The 18,903-nt window shown below is 36.8% G+C and overlaps 3 protein-coding genes across 3 annotated transcripts; all 3 read left to right on the forward strand.

Moving 5' to 3' along the window:
- Window positions 1-2,080: 2,080 nt before the first annotated feature.
- On the forward strand, window positions 2,081-6,011 carry LOC131942617 (receptor-interacting serine/threonine-protein kinase 4-like). Its single transcript, XM_059302502.1, has 8 exons — window positions 2,081-2,101; window positions 2,622-2,699; window positions 3,031-3,527; window positions 4,074-4,126; window positions 4,254-4,375; window positions 4,676-4,742; window positions 4,895-5,021; window positions 5,837-6,011. The coding sequence occupies exons 1-8, from the start codon at window positions 2,081-2,083 to the stop codon at window positions 6,009-6,011; spliced, it is 1,140 nt and encodes a 379-aa protein (XP_059158485.1).
- Window positions 6,012-6,538: 527 nt separating this feature from the next.
- On the forward strand, window positions 6,539-8,910 carry LOC131942615 (uncharacterized). Its single transcript, XM_059302500.1, has 7 exons — window positions 6,539-6,680; window positions 7,074-7,161; window positions 7,426-7,551; window positions 7,707-7,811; window positions 8,002-8,096; window positions 8,188-8,271; window positions 8,677-8,910. The coding sequence occupies exons 1-6, from the start codon at window positions 6,583-6,585 to the stop codon at window positions 8,258-8,260; spliced, it is 585 nt and encodes a 194-aa protein (XP_059158483.1). The 5' UTR covers window positions 6,539-6,582; the 3' UTR covers window positions 8,261-8,271; window positions 8,677-8,910.
- A 6,262-nt stretch (window positions 8,911-15,172) lies between these two features.
- On the forward strand, window positions 15,173-16,967 carry LOC131942618 (myotrophin-like). The gene is made up of 2 exons (XM_059302504.1): window positions 15,173-15,235; window positions 16,467-16,967. Exons 1-2 carry the CDS (start codon window positions 15,206-15,208, stop codon window positions 16,965-16,967), a joined length of 531 nt encoding a protein of 176 aa, XP_059158487.1. The 5' UTR covers window positions 15,173-15,205.
- Window positions 16,968-18,903: the final 1,936 nt, after the last annotated feature.

The following is an 18,903-nucleotide window of genomic DNA, read 5'->3' on the forward strand; positions in this document are numbered from 1 at the left end:
CCCCCCCCCCCCCCCCTCAAAATTGCATTTGAATTTTTTTTAAAACATCGATATTTTTTCCAAAATCTTGTCTAAACTCTGTCAAAATAGAGTATTTTAATCAATTCCTATTACAATTTTTTTTAAAAAACAGTTTTCTAAAACGCGAAATAACGTCTAAAATTCGTTTTCTAACATTCCTTTTTTCATAATGCAAAAGTGTGACGTCTCACCATCTGACCCCCCCCCCCTCCCCCTTATCACACACCGTCACAAAATTACGGACCCCCTACGAGTGTGATGTCATTTATGGACGACCCCTTGTAGAAACTGCACCAAAAGTCTCGATCTACTTCGAAAAAGTATTGCATGAACAATAACATTGACAATAGTTCAAGTTTGTACGAAATGACTTCGTGGAACAAACTGCATACCTCCCAGCCTCCCCATGGCCTAGGCGTAAAATCGGATAGGCTTTTATTATAATCATTCAATAAACACGTTTTGTAGCTGATAGCTATTTGTGTGAAACGAGTTGAGTGTCGGGTTTTATTTATATTATAGACGTTATGTGTGGGTGGTGATCTGCAGTGTTAAGTATAGATATAACAATACTTTCAGCCAAACAAAATCTGTATATGATATGCAGATGAAATCAACTCAACGTTAACATTTTCTACGAAAGTCTAGCCCAATCAGGAAAAGACGTGACGTCATTTATGGACAGCCCACACGCCAATTTTACTAACGAAGGAAGGCTTATGACGCAATAGTGACCTTTGTGAGAAAGAGACTCCTGAATTTAAAATTTTTATTTTCAGCTCATCGTGCTTTATAGATCTATAACTTTACAGATTTTTAAAATCTTTTCTAGATCTAGAAAATCTATATATTAGGCATTATTATTATTTCTTGCTCTGTTACTATTTTTTTTCACCCTTTGGTTTTGGATAATGTTATTTTTGCGTTCTGTTTATTTTTGTGATTTTTTAAAAATGTATATAATATTATTAATTTTCAATATATTCCTTTTTATAACTAATGCTATTCTTTAGTATGTCTTATTTGAACCATAATTAGGAGAAGCAATTGATTTTTAATTTATCTAGATCTAGTACAAAAGCCCTATTAGACTATTTAAAGAAGGACAATAACTAATAAGTCATTGAAGTAATGTGACGTTTGCATATCTTTCAAACTAAAGCTCATGTAGATTTTTTAAATATTTAAAACTAAAAATATTTCTTAGTTACTGTAGAACAATCACTGCTATAGTAGACTTTTTTATTTTATTTTTCTTATTTAATTATTTTTTTTTTTGGTACAAAACCACAATCAAGTTGCACGAAAAACATTATTATGAAAATAAATTCATTGGGTTTTTAAATCGGAATTGTCCCTACCCTCATCACCCCCACCTCCCCCCCCCCCCCCCCCCCCCCCCATCCCCGCACTGCGTGGTCTGGCTGCTTAGTAGTTCAGCCCCTGTTGTGTGTCCGAGTTTGACCAGTCTATTTTTGTCCGTGCCAGTGGTCACAAAGCTATTGACCTACATTAAAGGGTAGCATTGAGTTGTTTAGTTACGGGCAATGTGCGACGCCCTACGTGTAGCAAAGTTTTGTAAGTAATGTTGAATTTTTGATTTGCCACATGACAGATCTAAATTATAATTGTAATTAATTAATTTTATAACTTCATTTGTGTTAATACCTAATAATTAAGACTGACAACAAAGGCCTAATGATAGACAGTTTAGTGAGTGGGTTAGTGAATAGTAATAGTGGTGGTAGAGTATGAGTTATAAAACAGTCTCAGTCACAATTAGAATTAGTTAACTTATTACTTTCTTTCTTCTATGGTTCCTTTAAATGTATTTGTTTCATGTTTCATTTGTCACACTATGCTATCACTAAAAAACAACTAAAATGGATTATCAACTGTCTACATTGAGTGTTTGATATGATAATTTTGAATGAGTGGATTTCCATTTTCTCTTAGGGTTATTTATTATAGGCCTACAGTGATACAGCTGATTGCAAACCTGTATTATGCTGTGTATTATTTCTCTTGGTTGAGCAACATTTAAATGAGTGAGATAAAGATGAATCCAGATGATGCAAAGGTAATATTTCTCTATTTGATTGGTAGGTGTACTAAAAATGTGAATGACTTTCCCAAACCTGGCATCCATATAGCAAATTAAGCAGCTAAATATTAAATATATTGTATCACACAAGACAGTAAAACTCCACAGCTTAGGGTTAACTTAACTTTTCCCCTAAAATTGTCAGGTATATGACCCAGTGACCCATCAATGCCTTGTTGGTGAACACAGGAATGTCTTACAGTCATCCCCATTTTTAATTAATTAATTTAACTAGGCCTATAAAACATAAGTTTCTTGACCTCAGCATATGAAGGGATAATGTGGTCAGCACTATTCCCAGCCGCCTTTACTCTCCCATCCGAGCTGGGTGGACTCAGGCACGCTCCACTTAATTGAACCTGGATTCGAACATAAGACTTTCAAGTTAGCTATCTTGCCTATCTAGCGCTCTACAGCTAGGCCACACCGTCCAATATTCATGAAGGGGTAGAAATTGTCTTCTAGAATAAAACTTCATGTATTTTTCAATTATTAGGAGTCGTCACTGGCCTGGCCAAAAGACAGGTGTGTAGAATGTCAGCTATCTACGAGGACAACACCTACCAATTTTGAAGTAAGTTTTAGCTCTTCTGTTGCCTGGTTATCTTTCAGACATTTATCTGCTGGGTGGGGAAGGATAGCATTTGAAACTTCTGGGATATGCACATAAAATTTGAGGGGGTGGGTGGCGGACACTGGTTGAAGTATGTATTTTTTCTATACAAATTATATTTCTGTTTCGTACGGGGAGGGAAGGTGGGTATCCTCCATGGTGCAGTGCCCTCTGCTTCGAAACCCCCCCAGAAACTCTGTCTTATGTTATCCATACAATTTTACCATACTCTTTACATTGACCTATCCCTTAAATTTGAATGTCTAATGAATTTTTAATGATCTTTATATAGCTAAAACAGCAGCTGATTTCAAGAATAAGAGACAACGATAGTGACTATGTTAAAACTACATTAAGCAAATTTAAAAAGGAAGAGAGAAAACAGATTGCGGATTCTCCCAGAATTCTCCTTGATGACCTTAGCACCTTGTTAATGCATGCTGTGTATCATGGTCGCACTGAAATCATCGATTATTTAATTGATGATTGTGGTTGTGATGTTAGCATTAAAAACATTGCTGGCTGGACTGCAATGATGTTTGCTGCATTAAAAGGACACATAAAGATTGTAGAGACACTGATAAACAAAGGAGAGGATATTGATGCAGTTAACAGCTTTGAATCCACTGCACTCCATATAGCCGCAGACGAGGGTCATGAGCACGTTGTTAGGAAGCTGCTGGACTGTGGGGCTGACCCGACTTATAAAGACAACGCATGCTGGACTGCTCTTGAAATAGCAAAATATAACGGCTTTCACAGCATTGGGACTTGCTCAAAGACAAAATGGTAACAAAATATACACCTTAAGTGCTAATATCATTTCATTTTTATCCTTTTTAATAAAACTATGTAATTTATAAATATCTTTAACTTTAAATTAAATCATATTAAAAAGTTAATTTCAACATTCACAACTTTGACTCACAAACATATACGAATGTAGGCTTCTATGTATATGTATGTATGTATGTATATATATATATATATATATATATATATATATATATATATATATATATATATATATATATACACATACATAAATATATATTTCTTTCAATCCAACCCAACATTATATTGTTTCTGAAAAATATAAATTAACATATGCTTTACTATTATAGTAGTTAAAAAAAAATTGTTTTTTTTAATTTTCGCCTTTTTTTAGCCTCGAGATTTTCTGGTTAACGAAGAATTGCTGCGGAGTGTTCGATTGGACGATGTTGTGAGTTACAAGAAATCTTTACAAGAAAATAAACTTGATACTAGTGAAGTTTTAGACTCTCTATTTGATGGTACGATTTCTTGGTTGATGTGTGCTTCTCACTACTGTAGTACAGAAATCGTCAAATACTTGATGGAACTAAAATGTGATGTCCATCTAAAAAGTAGTGCTGGATGGACAGCTTTAATGTTTGCAGCAAATTCCGGGCACAAAGATGTTGTGAATGTATTGTTGCGTGCTAGGTCTGACATAGATGCTACTAACAGATTAGGATCTACTGCACTTCAAAGGTCATGTCAACATTTTTAAACAGCTTCTGGGTCATCAAGCAAGAGCTGACATAAAAGACAGTGCAGGTTTGACAGCTTTTCAAATAGCAAAGACAGGTGATGTTTGTGAAGAGGCTAAAAAGGTAAATACTGAACAATAACATGTTACTTTATTTTCAGTATTCAAACTTGTCAAGTCATGTTCAGGGAGATAAATATTTTTTCAAGTTTTGAAATTTTGTAGTTTTGGATTCTAGATTATCTAAAACTGGAACTAAACTTAATTTTTGTTTAGTTGGTGTTTAAGCCCACTCAAAAAGCTATATTCAAATAATTAATTGTTATTTAGCCCCTTTAAAAATAGCTATATTCAACTTAATTAAATGACTTAATTGTTTATTGTAATTTAAATATCTACTTATTGAATGCTGTCCCTTGAATAGGTGATTTCAAAGATGATTACATCAAATTACATGAGTAGCTCATTTCATCCGATTGCTGAAATGATTGGTAAGTGTTAAATGTAGGCTTGTGCTTGACTGAAAAATTCTTTATATCTTATAAGTGCAATTACTGGAAGTATAAATTAATGCCTATCAAAAGAAAACTTACCTTATGTAGCCAATGATATCAGTATGATTTTTAACTATATTTTTTTACAGACTTTGCATATGAGTACAAGACATCTTGCCTTAAAATTGATACGATTGATATCAAACACAAACCATGTTTGGAGTTTGTCTATGATGATATTGACTTAGACTATGAGGATCTGTCAACAATGCTTTTGTATGTTTCAATTTTTATAAGAGTTGTTAAATTCTATAAAATACAGTAAGTAAAGTTCCCCTACCAAACCTGATGGTCTATGGGGCAAGGGAATTAGAGTTCACTGTTTCTATTACCTTGGCATATGAAGGAATAGTGTGGTCAGCACTATGCTTAGCTGCCTTTACTTTCCCTAACGTGAAGTAGGTACCCATCAGAGCTGGGTGGACTCAGGGCAGTCTACTGACTTGAACCAGGATTTGAACTCAAGACTATGTGTTGCAGTGTAGCTCTCTACCGTTAGGCCCCTCTGTCACTGTAAAATACAGTAATGACATACAGTGTTAAAAGATTTTAAAATTCTTGGCAATATAATTATCTTTTTAAATCAGTACACTACCCTTTTTTCAAACTGCTACTCACCTAAATTTTATCGCTATTTCACCTCGATTACTGCCACTGGACCCCACCTGCCCCTGATCAATTACTTCTGTTTCACGTCCATAGCCCTAAAATTTTATACACTGTGACATGATAATATTAATATACTTGACAAGTATAAATGCTTATATTTCCACAAACATTAGTTACTATGTTTAAATAGCAACTAGATAATGGTGGATTAAAGTGAACCAGATCACAATAGAATTTTACATTATTATATATTATTGTTATATATTATTATTATTATATATTATTCAAGCCACACAGCTTGTTCCTATACCCTAAAGTTTAACCGGCATCTATACCATCCACAGTCTTATAATTAAAAAGAATTATTTATTTTCCCTCTGTCCTTATCAAATCTACTAGTTGTTTAAACCATTTCTCAACAGGTCTAAGTTGCGTGACATCCTCCGTTGCCTAGGTAACGATGTTCTAATGTTTACAAAAACCAAAGGGTCTCTAGCAGTTACATATTTGTCTCCCTCCTACTTAATGTCAACTGACGGTGAAACGTTGGTGGCACCTCGAGTCGAGTATGGAATTCCAGGACATATCCTTTTATAAACTTTCAAATTTTATTTGTGTTATGTGTATGCTGTACGTCATCATTATCTCCCGTTTGTGCCCAAGTCACATGGGGTAGATGAAGTAGAGTTAATCTGATTCAGAGACATCAGCATATGAAGGGATAGTGTGGTCAGCGCTATGCCCAGCCGCCTTTATTTCCCTAAACTGGGTTGACTCATTGACGAACCACTGATTTGAATCTGGATTTGAACTTGAGACTCTCAGGTTAGCAGTCTAGCTCTCTACTGCTAGGCCATGCCATCCCCTATGATGTACATAATGCATGTTATTCGAAATACAATGTTTTTATTTTAAAACAAGCTTGATATATTTATTCTTTCTTTGGGTTATATAACATTTTATCAGGACAAAACCTGATACATCACCTATTCTTCTTTTCATAGCTGAAAACTATACATTTGTGTGTACTACATTTATATATGTAATACTTCTATTAGTTTTAATTTTCTTTCAATTTTAAAAAAATGTTTTATTGACTTTACTACCGTTACTAACACGCAGCATTAGCTTTGACATTAGTACACTGAGATCAGTGTTAAAGAATCCAATGTTTAAGACTGAAAATGAGCTTAAAAATGAGATAAGAAAATTTTGTGAATCACCGTCATCAAAGAGAGTTATGATCAAGATTCACAATCTTGCAAAGTAAGTTGTTTTAAACATGTGTAAAAAATGTTAATTAAAAAGCTATGATTTCAAATGTGCTGCTTAAAATACAGGGTTTTTTTTGTGCAATATTATTTTTTTTGTATTTTTTTCTGGTAAACTTTCCCAAAAATAATTATTGGTCTATAAACTACCCTTAGCAGTTTATTTTGCACAGATAATATAATGTAAAGGATAGCGCGTTTTATTATTGTTCAGTAAAGAAATAAATGACTTGACTTACTTATAGTCAGAGGTTTTAAACTGCATCAAAATATACTTCATGCATTACATAATGTACCGTGTGAAGTAAATGGTGGCGGGGTGTGTGAGTGAATAAGTGACTAAATCCTGTCAGTGTACTTATATAAACCTTACTTTATTTCTTATCAGATTAAAAGGTGAAGGACTGGGCTATCACTTTGACCACTGTGACATCCTGTGTTTTCAAACTTCACCAGATAACATAAAGTCACTGCGGGTAATTTTAGTTAGTTTATAGAGAAAGTAACGTTATATGGTTGTTATTCTGAAAATTGTTTATGCGTTGGCAGTTTTAGCTTAGATATCCTTAAATGTGTTGCTGCTCCATGGTAGTTGTATGCTTGATAACGAGAAGTTTTGTAAACAAATTTCCTTATATTTACTATTAGAAATTATTTTAATTTATAGGTTTTATTGTAAAATGTAATTTTGTAAAGAACATTCTAAAGATTTTCTTACACCACTTTTTTCTTTCTTCAAGGAATTCTGCAGAGTTCTTTACCTCAAGCATGACGTAAAGATAATTCTACGAGGAATTGAAGTGAAATCAATTCTTGATGCTGACTATTTTCATTTTTCCAAAACCTACAACTGCAATCTAGGAGAGGTTATTGAAAATTTGTGTTTTTGCTTCAGGACATCATGTTCAAAACAAATTTAATTTTTTTAACATTTATTATATAACTATAGGTCATTTTTTTTTAAATTAATTCTAAAGAAAAATTACACAACTGTTTTCATTTCTTCAACTGCTATCAACAGGAAACGCCTCTAGACATCACATTTGGTTTTCCCAAAGATAACATAAAGACCAAGGCTTGTGGATTGATTATTTACCATAAAAATAGACTAGTCAAAATAAAAAGGGTAGGAAGAAATTTTCATTTTCATTAGGTTACAATTGAATGACTTTTCAAGTTTGGTTAGCATATAACATATGTTCTTAACTTACAATAAATTATGTTTACTCTCACACAATCCATATAACTATACATACACTTAAAAATATTTTAAGTTTACTCCAACCTATATTTGAAAGTGAATTATTGTTGTTTAGGTTACAAATGCTGAAAGGCTTATAGGAGTGGTGAATATTGACTGTTTAACACCTACTGCATTTAAACAAGATTTTATCAAAGATGACAAATACAGGTGAGACGTGGACACAGTGTAGAACTTTCAGATTTTGTTAAAATAAAACCCTAACAATTTAACATTTTGATAACATGAGTATCTATTTTAGGCACACAATGAAGTTGTTGAGACGAAAAAAGAAACACTTCATAAAACAGGGAGCAAAACTGGGACTTGTTTAAACAGTAGTTGGGTAAATAAAATGTCTTGTATTTATTTTATTCTTCATCGGTTGATTGTATGTATGTGCAATGTCATTAGAAAATTACCCAAAAACTTATCATCTAAAATCCAAACAATTTGTTTATTAATTCATGGAGTATATAGTGTTGTAATGTGCTAGCTGTCAAATATTTTGGTGGGAGGAGGGGGGGGGGGAGGTAGCATCAATACATGTTGTAACACTCCAGCAGGAGAGGGTGGGGTTGGAATTGTGTGCTGATGTATTTATGGGAAAGGGAATCCAGGTCTTTAAAAATGTGACGTTACAATTTTCCCATCTAAAAAGTACTCTTTTTAACTATATTATATATCCGATGTTTTACTAACTTTTTAATTTACTTACAACATTTAACATTTTACTTTTATTTAACTTCAGAATGTGATGTTTCCTTAATACATGTCGCTTCATGTGAAGAATCTGATTTGATTACAAAGACAGCAGTGAAAGGCAACCAACTTGCAGCTAACAATATAGAACGAGCAACAATCATAATTCATTAACATATATGAATGATTGACTTTTTTTGCAGTTTTAGAAAGGAGTTTGTTGAAATAAATTTCTATAAAAATATAGTTGTTGCCATGTGAAAGGAGGATTTTGAAAATATTGCTGGACACAATACAACAATTTAAATTAAAACAGAAAGGTGTTTACTGTTTTTTTATGTGTCGTTGTTGTCAGTGTTTTAGTTGGTGAGCAGTTGTATGGTTTATGCTGAGCAGCTGTGTATTTACTTTGTGTGGCGAAATGCTGGTTTCGGATGTTGTAGTTAACTGTTGTTTGTTTTATTTGCTATGATGGTAGTATTCATAGTTTGGTTAGGTAATTATCGTGAATAAGATGTTACAGGAAAATTATGTTGTAATATTTTTTTGTTTGAGATTATTTTTAAAAATATGTATTTGAACCTCCGGAAATAACCACTTCAATGATAGTCAAGTGATAGAGCGCTCGACCGCGAGCCTATAGGTCTAAAGTTTGGATCTCCATCAGGACTCTTAGCTGTCCCTGCGTCAACTTAGTTCTGATTGCTATCTTGCTCGTGGTAGGTAATCCTAATGCCGCCGGGCATAGATCTGACCCTTAATATTCTGAGAAACGTCTGTCCTATAGATCGTTAGGTCTATAATGGGAACCTTAGTTTAATTTAAAAACTACCTACCCGTATCAATACAAAACAGCCTACACTACCCCAACCTATGTTGACATATTACGTTAGACATACCACAGGAGAATCATATCACAATATCACCCAAGCCTGAACAACATACGTGTGACGTAGTTTGGGTCAGTTGTGTGTAGCAGGCCTAGTTAGTCTAATGCTGATCGCTCAGCCAAGACGTATTCTATAATATCAGTGAGCTGGGGAGGGACCAGAGTTTCTTCCAGGCATCTCTTCTGGGGGGGGGGGGGGGGGGGGGCTCAACCCCCGAAGAAAGTCTACCCCCTCCCCTCGAACAAGATGGAATGTATACAGTAAAAATATACTTTTACTAGTTCCGCCGCCCCCCCCCCCCCCCCCGGAAAATGTTGACCGCCCCCCCCCCCTCCCCCGGAGAAAAAAGTCTGGAAGAAACACTGCTGGGGACACAGTAGCGGCACCCTCAGGATGGCGGTTTCCAGTCTAACAAAATTACCAACTAGACCAGAAAATCCAGGCCTACCAATATTTAGAACAAAGCAGAATGTCAATGCACAAAATCTTCCAAATGTGTTGGACTGAAGGATTGATGTTCGGTTATTAATGGCGCACTGTAGACAACAACAGATATTATACACGCTCAAATCCACTCGATGTCAATCAAAATGTGAAAGTTAGATTAGTACACTGATTCACATCGCGAGACATGGATCGATAGTGATGTTTGGTGTTTGAAACTTTCGGGATAGATTGTACTATTAAAATTCATAAATAAAGTGAGTTTTTTTCCTAGAAAGACAAAGGTTGTGTTAAAATGATGGTACCTTTAGGAGGGTTGTATTCATGAGATGTTAGCTACCAGTGTAGTTCCAGTATAACATGTTCAATGCCACAATTAGTTGTTTTATTATTATGTGGGGGGGGGGGGGGGGGGGATTTCATTGAACTCACTTGTGTACACATAAATGTTTTTAAATACTGATGTAGTTTCTTAACCATTATATGAACTTTTCATCACAAGTTTAGTTTATTCAGTTTAAAAAACTACTGTATCAAATATTAAAAAGTGTCATCAGAAAATAAAAATATGTCGCTCTCATAGGTTACAATTGAAAAGCATTGAATTTAAATGCATAAATGGAATTAAGAGCAATAAGCTGTTCTATGATTATTTTATTTTTATTCTGACAAAGTTTTATTTGGCTATAAGGATTTTTTAAAAAAAGGCCATTAACAATTTCTTAAACGTCCAGAGGCGTAGCGAGGGGGGGGGGGGGGAGGACATATGTCCCCGGGCGCCAACCTTAGGGGGGGGGGCCAAAATGGGTTGAAAAAACAAATCGAAAGTTTGAGGGGGGGGGTGCAAATCGAAAGTATGTACCCGGGCGCCGGGAAGGGTCGCTACGCAACGCCTCTGTAAACGTCTAGGCTTTGTCTAAGCGTAGACTATTGCCCAAAAATCGCTTCAGTTTCATCACCATGCCCCGTTCAAGATTTATGGGCCTTTTGTAATAGGACATGTTACACCCCGCTTGCATCAGTCGACGACCCCACAGAGTCCTACAAATAGACCTACCATTACGCTTATTGTATTGTGCAATAGAAACCAGCCAGAGTGTTTGGCCTTTATTTTTATGGACAGTTGCTTATCTTGTAAGTTTTACCATTTGTTTTCGTTGACAATAGATTGTGCACATATTAGGTTCTAGAACACGAACACAGGTTGTGGCGTTTATCATTTTGTTACTTTAGTGGCAGTGCTTAAGGCACGCGTGACATAGCTATTTAATTAGGGGTCGTCCGTAAATGACGTCACAAACGTAGGGGGCAGGAGGGGTCCGTAGTTTTGTGACGTTGTATGATGAGGGGTAAGGAGGGTGTCAGATAGTGTGACATCACAAAAAATTAAGTTAGAAATGGAATTTTAGCCATTATTTTTGCGTTTTAGAAAACTGTTTTAATAAATTGTAATAAAAAATTGATTAAAGGACTGTATGTTGCCCAAGTTTAGACAATATTGTAGAAAAAAATAAACTATTTTTCAAAAATGAGCGTGGGTGTATGTTGAACTGACGTCATTTTGGGTGGAGGGGGGATGTCTAGCATTTGTGACGGAGGGGGATACAAAATCTCAAAAAAAGCGTGGCATCAAAATATTGTTAAATTCATTTTTAGATTGCTAAATGTTTTGTTTTTTTGTATATTGAAATGAAAATTGATCGTTGCAACGTATATAGAGCCTGATTATCTAAAATATTCAGATTTAAATTAATAGTTAATGTAAAATCAACCTTTTATACGGTCAACTGTAGTTATATATTGATTCTAGCAAAGGGAAAAAACTCGGTATTTATTACATAATTAAATTATCTTAATTATTTCCCTTACCGCTGGGAAACAATTATATTATTTTTTTTTTTTTTTAAATGTGCCCTCTTCGTTGTCCTTTTTATTATGTATATAAGTAAATACCCCTAGAGTATCTATAATGGCCGATTATCTGTTTAAACTGACTTATACACGGGTCCCTTGAATAGAATTTTTTTTTTTAATTCTCGGCGTCGTTTTAAAGAAGGCCTAGTGGACGTCCGAGTTTTTGTGTTGGGCCAAAGCTATTTTTGTCCCTCGGCAGTGGACACAAAGGCGATTGACCTAAATAAAACGGGTTGGGTTTGGTTGGTTAGATTTTCTAGACTCTTGGTGTATTGCGTAGATTCTAGATCTTGTCTAGATCTAGATCTAGTGAGTTTTTGTCTTTTTTTTATAACTTTATTTTTTTAATATTCCGCCCAGATCTAGATCTAATGAAATAGTTAGATTTTGACTTATATTCTGGTAGGCTACTAACTACTAACAATACTAAGTACTAAGATCTAAATCTAGATCTAGATCAGTAACTAGTACTAACTAGGCCTATAGTATAAGTAATAAAGTATAGATCTAGATCTAGAATCTAGGGATAGATCTTAGATGGCTATCATATCATAGTATTCTATCTTTATAGGCCTAATCGATAGTCTACTTCTCTATACCATTGATTTTGCTAATGGAATAGTAGGCATTTGTTATTATTATTATTGTTGTCATTATTATTGTTATTAGACCTATTATTATTATTAGGCATATTGTTATTATTAGCCCTATGTTATTATTATTATTATTATTATTATTAGACCTAATAGGCACTAGGGATCATCCATAAACAGTGTTTCTTCCAGACTTTATTCTCCGGGGGGGGGGGGGGGGGAGCGGTAGACTTTCTTCGGGGGGGGGGGGGGGCGGACACTGTTAAAAGTATATATTTTCTATATAAATTATATAAATTTCATTTCGTTCGGGGGGGGGGGGGGCGGTAAAAATTGGCCCCCCGGAGAGATGCCTGTAAGAAACTCTGTCCATAAATGACGTCACACTCGTAAGGGGATGGGGGAGGGGGCCGGAATTTTGTGACGATGTGTGATGAGGGGGAGGGGGGGGGGGGCGTTCAGATGTTGCGACGTCACATTTTTGCATTATAAAAAAGCAATGTTAGAAAACGAATTTTATACGTTATTTCGCATTTTAGATAACTGATTTAATAAATTGTAATAGTTTAGACAAGATTTTAGAAAAATATCGATGTTTTAAAAAAATTCAACTGCACTTTTGAGGGGGGTTATAGGTTGAGGTGTGGCGCAGTAGCGTAGCGAGGGGGGGGGGGGGCGGGGGGGACATATGTCCCCGGGCGCCGAGCTTAGGGGGCGCCAAAATGGGTTGGAAAAATAAATTGAAAGGTTGAGGGGGCGCAAATTGAAAGTTTGACGGGGGGGGGGGGGGTGCAAATCGGAAGTTTGAGGGGGGGGGGGGGGGGTTGCAAATCGGAAGTTTGAGGAGGGGGGGGGGTTGCAAATCGAAATCTCGAGGGGTGGGGGGTGCAAATCGAAAAGTTTGTCCCCGGGCGCCGGGAAGGGTTGCTACGCCTCTGGTGTGGCGTCATTTTAGGGGGTTCTGGCTTTTTGTGACGACGTGTGACGGAGGGAAGGGGAGGAGGTAAAAATCGTCAAAAAGCGTGACGTCATATATGGATGACCACACTATTGAAATTTTCGGGGGGGGGGGGGGAGCGGTAGACTTTCTTCGGGGGGGGGGGGCGGACACTGTTAAAAGTATATATTTTCTATATAAATTATATAAATTTCATTTCGTTCGGGGGGGGGGGGGGGGGCGGTAAAAATTGGCCCCCCGGAGAGATGCCTGTAAGAAACTCTGTCCATAAATGACGTCACACTCGTAAGGGGATGGGGGAGGGGGCCGGAATTTTGTGACGATGTGTGATGAGGGGGAGGGGGGGGGGGGCGTTCAGATGTTGCGACGTCACATTTTTGCATTATAAAAAAGCAATGTTAGAAAACGAATTTTATACGTTATTTCGCATTTTAGATAACTGATTTAATAAATTGTAATAGTTTAGACAAGATTTTAGAAAAATATCGATGTTTTAAAAAAATTCAACTGCACTTTTGAGGGGGGTTATAGGTTGAGGTGTGGCGCAGTAGCGTAGCGAGGGGGGGGGGGCGGGGGGGGACATATGTCCCCGGGCGCCGAGCTTAGGGGGCGCCAAAATGGGTTGGAAAAATAAATTGAAAGGTTGAGGGGGCGCAAATTGAAAGTTTGACGGGGGGGGGGGGGGGGTGCAAATCGGAAGTTTGAGGGGGGGGGGGGTTGCAAATCGGAAGTTTGAGGAGGGGGGGTTGCAAATCGAAATCTCGAGGGGTGGGGGGTGCAAATCGAAAAGTTTGTCCCCGGGCGCCGGGAAGGGTTGCTACGCCTCTGGTGTGGCGTCATTTTAGGGGGTTCTGGCTTTTTGTGACGACGTGTGACGGAGGGAAGGGGAGGAGGTAAAAATCGTCAAAAAGCGTGACGTCATATATGGATGACCACACTATTATTATTACTCAGATCGGCCTATAACTCTCTTTATTAGATGGGTTTTAATTTTAAATTTTAGTTTTAATAATCTAAATCTCTAGTGGCTTTAGAGTTCAGAGAGGAAAATGTGCTGAAGTCTGAACTTCTCGTACGATTATTGAAATCAATGTGTTACGATTGAGGCTTAGGACTACTAAGTAGACACTAATATAAAAAAAAAAATAATATGACTATTTTTTTCACCCTCCATCGCAATCAGCCCATCAGGCATCTCCCCACCCCCCGAAGAAAATCTACTGCCCCCCCCCCCCCTCCCGAACGAAATGGAATTTATATAGAAAATATATAGTTTTGACAGTGTCCGTCCCCCAACCCGAAAATTGTTGTCCGCCCCCCCCCCCCCCCACCCCCACCCCGATAATTTCAAGTGCACCCCCGGAGAAAAAAGTCTGGTATTTTATGATGTTTTATTCCAAAATACAGGATTTGAGTAAACCTATGTAATAGCCTGTTTACTAATTAAATTAGGCTTAGGCATAGGACCAACTGTTTTAGTAACTAAGTCACCAATAGTGTAATCCTTTTGTCCTAAAGCCTTTCAATTCTAATGCATATGAAATGAGTAGACTTGAGCGTGCTATCTGATGTCGTTATTGTAACTTATATTGTATATATATATATATATATATATATATATATATATATATATATATATATATATATAGGCTATACGCTTTTATTGTAATATTTTCTTGTTGCTTTATAAAATGGAATACCACTATAACCGTAATTATTATTTTATATTCTTTATCACAGATACTTTGTGTATTTTTTCTCTTCGTTGTGCAGCATTTAATGGCAGAGATGAGTATCGACATTTCAGAGGTAATATTGGGTCTATTAAAACACTGTTAGGTCTACTTAAAATGCAAAATGGTGTTCAGTGTTTCTTCCAGATTTTTTTCCCTGGGGGGGCACTCGATATTTATGGGGGGGGGGGGGGGGCGGTTAACATTTTTCGGGGGGCGGACACTAGTAACAGTATATTTTTACTATATAAATTTCATCTCGTTCGGGGGGGGGGGGGGGGGGGTAGACTTTCTTCGGGGGGGGGGGGGGGCAGAGCACCCCCGAAGAGATGCCTGGAAGAAACTCTGATGCTGTTAAGCCTGCTTGGGATTTTCAATTGCCTCTCACAAACTTGGCCGCCCTAAAATACACGAAGTAGATTTCATTAAGAACTGATGTCCAATTTAACATTAAAACTCCACATTTGACTTAAATTTTTCCCCATAAAGATCAGGTATTCCCCAGGGCTGGCTGCCCACAGGAATGTCCTGCAGTCACAACATACCTACATTAATTAAACTATCAGACAAGTTAGGATATTTTTTATCTGCTAGATTTCTATAGTAAACTTAAACCATAAGACTAGATTAGACATTTTTTGTCAAATAGATTTCTATAAAATCCAAAAATAATAGACACGTTTTATCATTTTTATCATATTTCTATAGTAATATTAGTAACCTAAAACTATCAGACAAGAATAGATATTTTTATTAGATGGACTTCTATAAAAACCAAAGACTATCAGACAAGTCAGGATATTTTTATCAGATAGATTTCTGCAGTTACCTAAAACTACCAGACAAGTTAGGACATATTTTTTTTTCAGATAGATTTCTGCAGTAAGCTAATAGAGTTTTAAGGAAAAAATAATACTGCTTGATTGTGCAGACAAAGAAGTAACTATCTTAAGACGTATTGCCGTAATAATCTACATCAGGGGTCTCCAAACTTTTTAGTCTGAGGGCCGCATTAACTATCAAATTTCAGTTCGGAGGCCAGTTTCTTCCAGGCATGTCTTTGATTTTTCTGGGCAAACTTCCTCAGCCATCACCAACAAACGATTTTTCCTTGGACAAAAAGATCTCCGCGGGCCGGATGAGAGGACTTTGCGGGCCGCATCCGGCCCGCGGGCCGTAGTTTGGAGACCCCTGATCTAGATTTCTGAGAGAGAGAGTAAGAGACAGAGAGTGAGAGAAAGAGAGAGAGAGAGAGAGAATAAACGGAATCAGGGAAAGCTATTATTGACGTATTTTAATTTCTACAGGTACCGGAACTTATTGCGGATCTGATGAAAATGATTAGAGAGGGCGACTACTCAGCTTTTAAAACGAAAGTAGAATTTTACAATCTAGGCAAAGATGTATTAAACAAAACCATCAACGACAAGTGCACCCTCTTAATGTGTGCGAGCTACCACAAGCACCTAGAGATCGTCCAGCTATTGCTGGAGAGAGATTGTGATGTGAATTTTAAAAGTAACCCTAACTGGACCGCCTTGATGTTTGCGGCACATGCGGGGAGTGTTGAGGTGCTGAAGCTACTCTTGGAGAAGGGGGCGCAAATCAACGACGTCAACAGTCTGGGGTCCACAGCTCTCATCCTCGCCACGTCAAGAGGTCACAAGGACGTTGTGGAGATTCTCCTGAATGAAGGGGCGGATACAGACGTTGTTAACTTTGCTGGGTGCAACGCTCTAAAGTATGCCGAGAAGAAACGATTTAAGGAAATCGCCTCACTTATTTTAAAATGTAAACCCAATTCATAAAAATTTTTTTCGATAATCAACTACCTTCTGGTGGGTGTTATTTTGTTTCTCATAATTCTGTATTATCGACAATAAACTTATATTTAATGAAAGGAAACAGCACATAACTCATGGTCATTCGCTCATCACCCCATTAGTATCCCTCAAACTATTTCACATGAAGCGATACCCTTATATTTATGACTTTGAAGGGGAGAGGGATGAAAAATTGACTTTTGTAGAATAGTGAAGGTTGTGGTGTTAGTGTCCATGCAGAGGCGTATTGCGCAGAGCGCCGACCCTAAGGGGGGGGGGGCGCCACATACGGTAGATTTTGTTTTGTCATAGACTCATTTTAAGCTGTATGACTGAATTGTCCGCAGTCAAGCTTTAGAAAATATACTGCTACCTGACTTTACGGATTTTTAAAACTGTTTTCTACATCAATTCAAATATTTGACTCCATGGTAAAAGAGAAAAAGCGCCCTGACCTATTCAAGTTGGTGGGGGGGGGGGGGGATTTGTTTTTTACCAACGTGAATATCTATATAAATGGAAGGGCGCATAATTTATGGTTCGTCCCGGGCGCCGGTATGAAATATGGAACGAAAAGATAAAAAGAATCTGCTTACAAGACATATACGTATATTTTAAACGGCGGTTAATTAAATCATGTAACTATGAAATTAGTGCATCAGAAATTTAAGCAAGTAAACAGTGTTTCCTCCAGACTTTTTTCTCCGTCTCTTGAAATTTTTGGGGAGGGGGTTGGCTAAAGTTTACTTCAAATTTTCGGGGGGGGGGGGGAGATAAAATTTCCGAGGGGCGGTCACTGTTAAAAGTATATATTTTCTATATAAATTCCCTTTCGTTCGAGGGGGGTGGGGGTGGCGGTAGCCTTTTTCCGGGGGGGGGGGGGGGGGCGGCACCCCTCCGAAGAGATGCTTGGAAGAAACTCTGCAAGTAATGAAGAAAACAGAAATTGGGATATTGAAATCAGCGTGAATGCAAACAGCTGTGTAAATTCATTGAGAATTAAACTTTAAAACCTATTCTACAGTAAGCAAACAGAATGTAACAATAGGTATTGTTAATATGCATTTAACTTAAATTAAGTTCAAACATTGAATACATTTATTTTGTATTCTTACTTTATTAGTTTCAATCCACAATACCGCTTGAAAATGTATCTTTTTTCTTCTAATTTGGTAATCCTTTATTTCCATGCAAAAACTAATTAACCTTCAAATAATTCTAACATGTCTGAATGATCTTATGAGGGTTTATTAGATTTTAATTTGCTTGTATATTACCCACATGCAACTGTGTAAAGAGCGCATAGCGTGTAGCGAGATACATTTCATTTTAATATTGTGTAGCGTCATAGTGTGTTCGGCTTTAATTTTTGTCCATGATTATAATGAAAATAAGGTCAACGGTTTATGGGATGTAATAAAATAGATCTATATGAAATTGTTTAATATAAATAACATTTTACATGACACGTGCAGTTATATGAGTATATTGATTAAGTTAAGTAAAATTTCAGATCTGAGTGTCGTCTGCGTAGTGCAGCATTGTAGAGAGCATTGTGGAGGCAGATTGATGCCTACTAGTCTTTGTCTTTTCCTAAGTTAGGTAATCTTTAGCGCTAGATGGAATCAGGGACTTCGCTTGGAGCTCTCATATCAAACCTATCCTCACCCTATCAATAACTGGGCGGGGGGTAATTGACAGGGATAATAGCTTCAGGGAATGTCCGGAGGGGGGGGGGGGTAATTGACGGAAGGGGTAATGTCCTGCACCCCTATTGAAGATTATGTTTTAAAATTAATGAAATAACATTGTTGTGATTGAAAAATGTACGCGTTTCCAGGATCAAGAAATATTATAATATTTTTGGTGATAAGACAACAACAACAACTTGCTAGTTTCAATAGTTTTATTGTGGATTGGT

The sequence above is a fragment of the Physella acuta genome, unplaced genomic scaffold, assembly GCF_028476545.2.
Source record: "Physella acuta isolate Inbredline_101_S28 unplaced genomic scaffold, ASM2847654v3 ptg000415l, whole genome shotgun sequence".
Taxonomy (NCBI): Eukaryota; Metazoa; Mollusca; class Gastropoda; family Physidae; genus Physella; species Physella acuta.

What these genes read in the sequence shown, in the direction of transcription:
- LOC131942617 (XM_059302502.1), top strand. Translation starts at nt 2,081, where the DNA reads ATGAATCCAGATGATGCAAAG. An exon ending in ACTTGCTCAAAGACAAAATG is followed by an intron (nt 3,528 to 4,073) that starts GTAACAAAATAT and finishes TCACTACTGTAG; the next exon opens with TACAGAAATCGTCAAATACT. An exon ending in TCCGATTGCTGAAATGATTG is followed by an intron (nt 4,743 to 4,894) that starts GTAAGTGTTAAA and finishes ATTTTTTTACAG; the next exon opens with ACTTTGCATATGAGTACAAG.
- LOC131942615 (XM_059302500.1), top strand. Translation starts at nt 6,583, where the DNA reads ATGTTTAAGACTGAAAATGAGCTTAAAAATGAGATAAGAAAATTTTGT. An exon ending in AAGATTCACAATCTTGCAAA is followed by an intron (nt 6,681 to 7,073) that starts GTAAGTTGTTTT and finishes ATTTCTTATCAG; the next exon opens with ATTAAAAGGTGAAGGACTGG. An exon ending in ATCAAAGATGACAAATACAG is followed by an intron (nt 8,097 to 8,187) that starts GTGAGACGTGGA and finishes TATCTATTTTAG; the next exon opens with GCACACAATGAAGTTGTTGA.
- LOC131942618 (XM_059302504.1), top strand. Translation starts at nt 15,206, where the DNA reads ATGGCAGAGATGAGTATCGACATTTCAGAG. An exon ending in TGAGTATCGACATTTCAGAG is followed by an intron (nt 15,236 to 16,466) that starts GTAATATTGGGT and finishes TAATTTCTACAG; the next exon opens with GTACCGGAACTTATTGCGGA.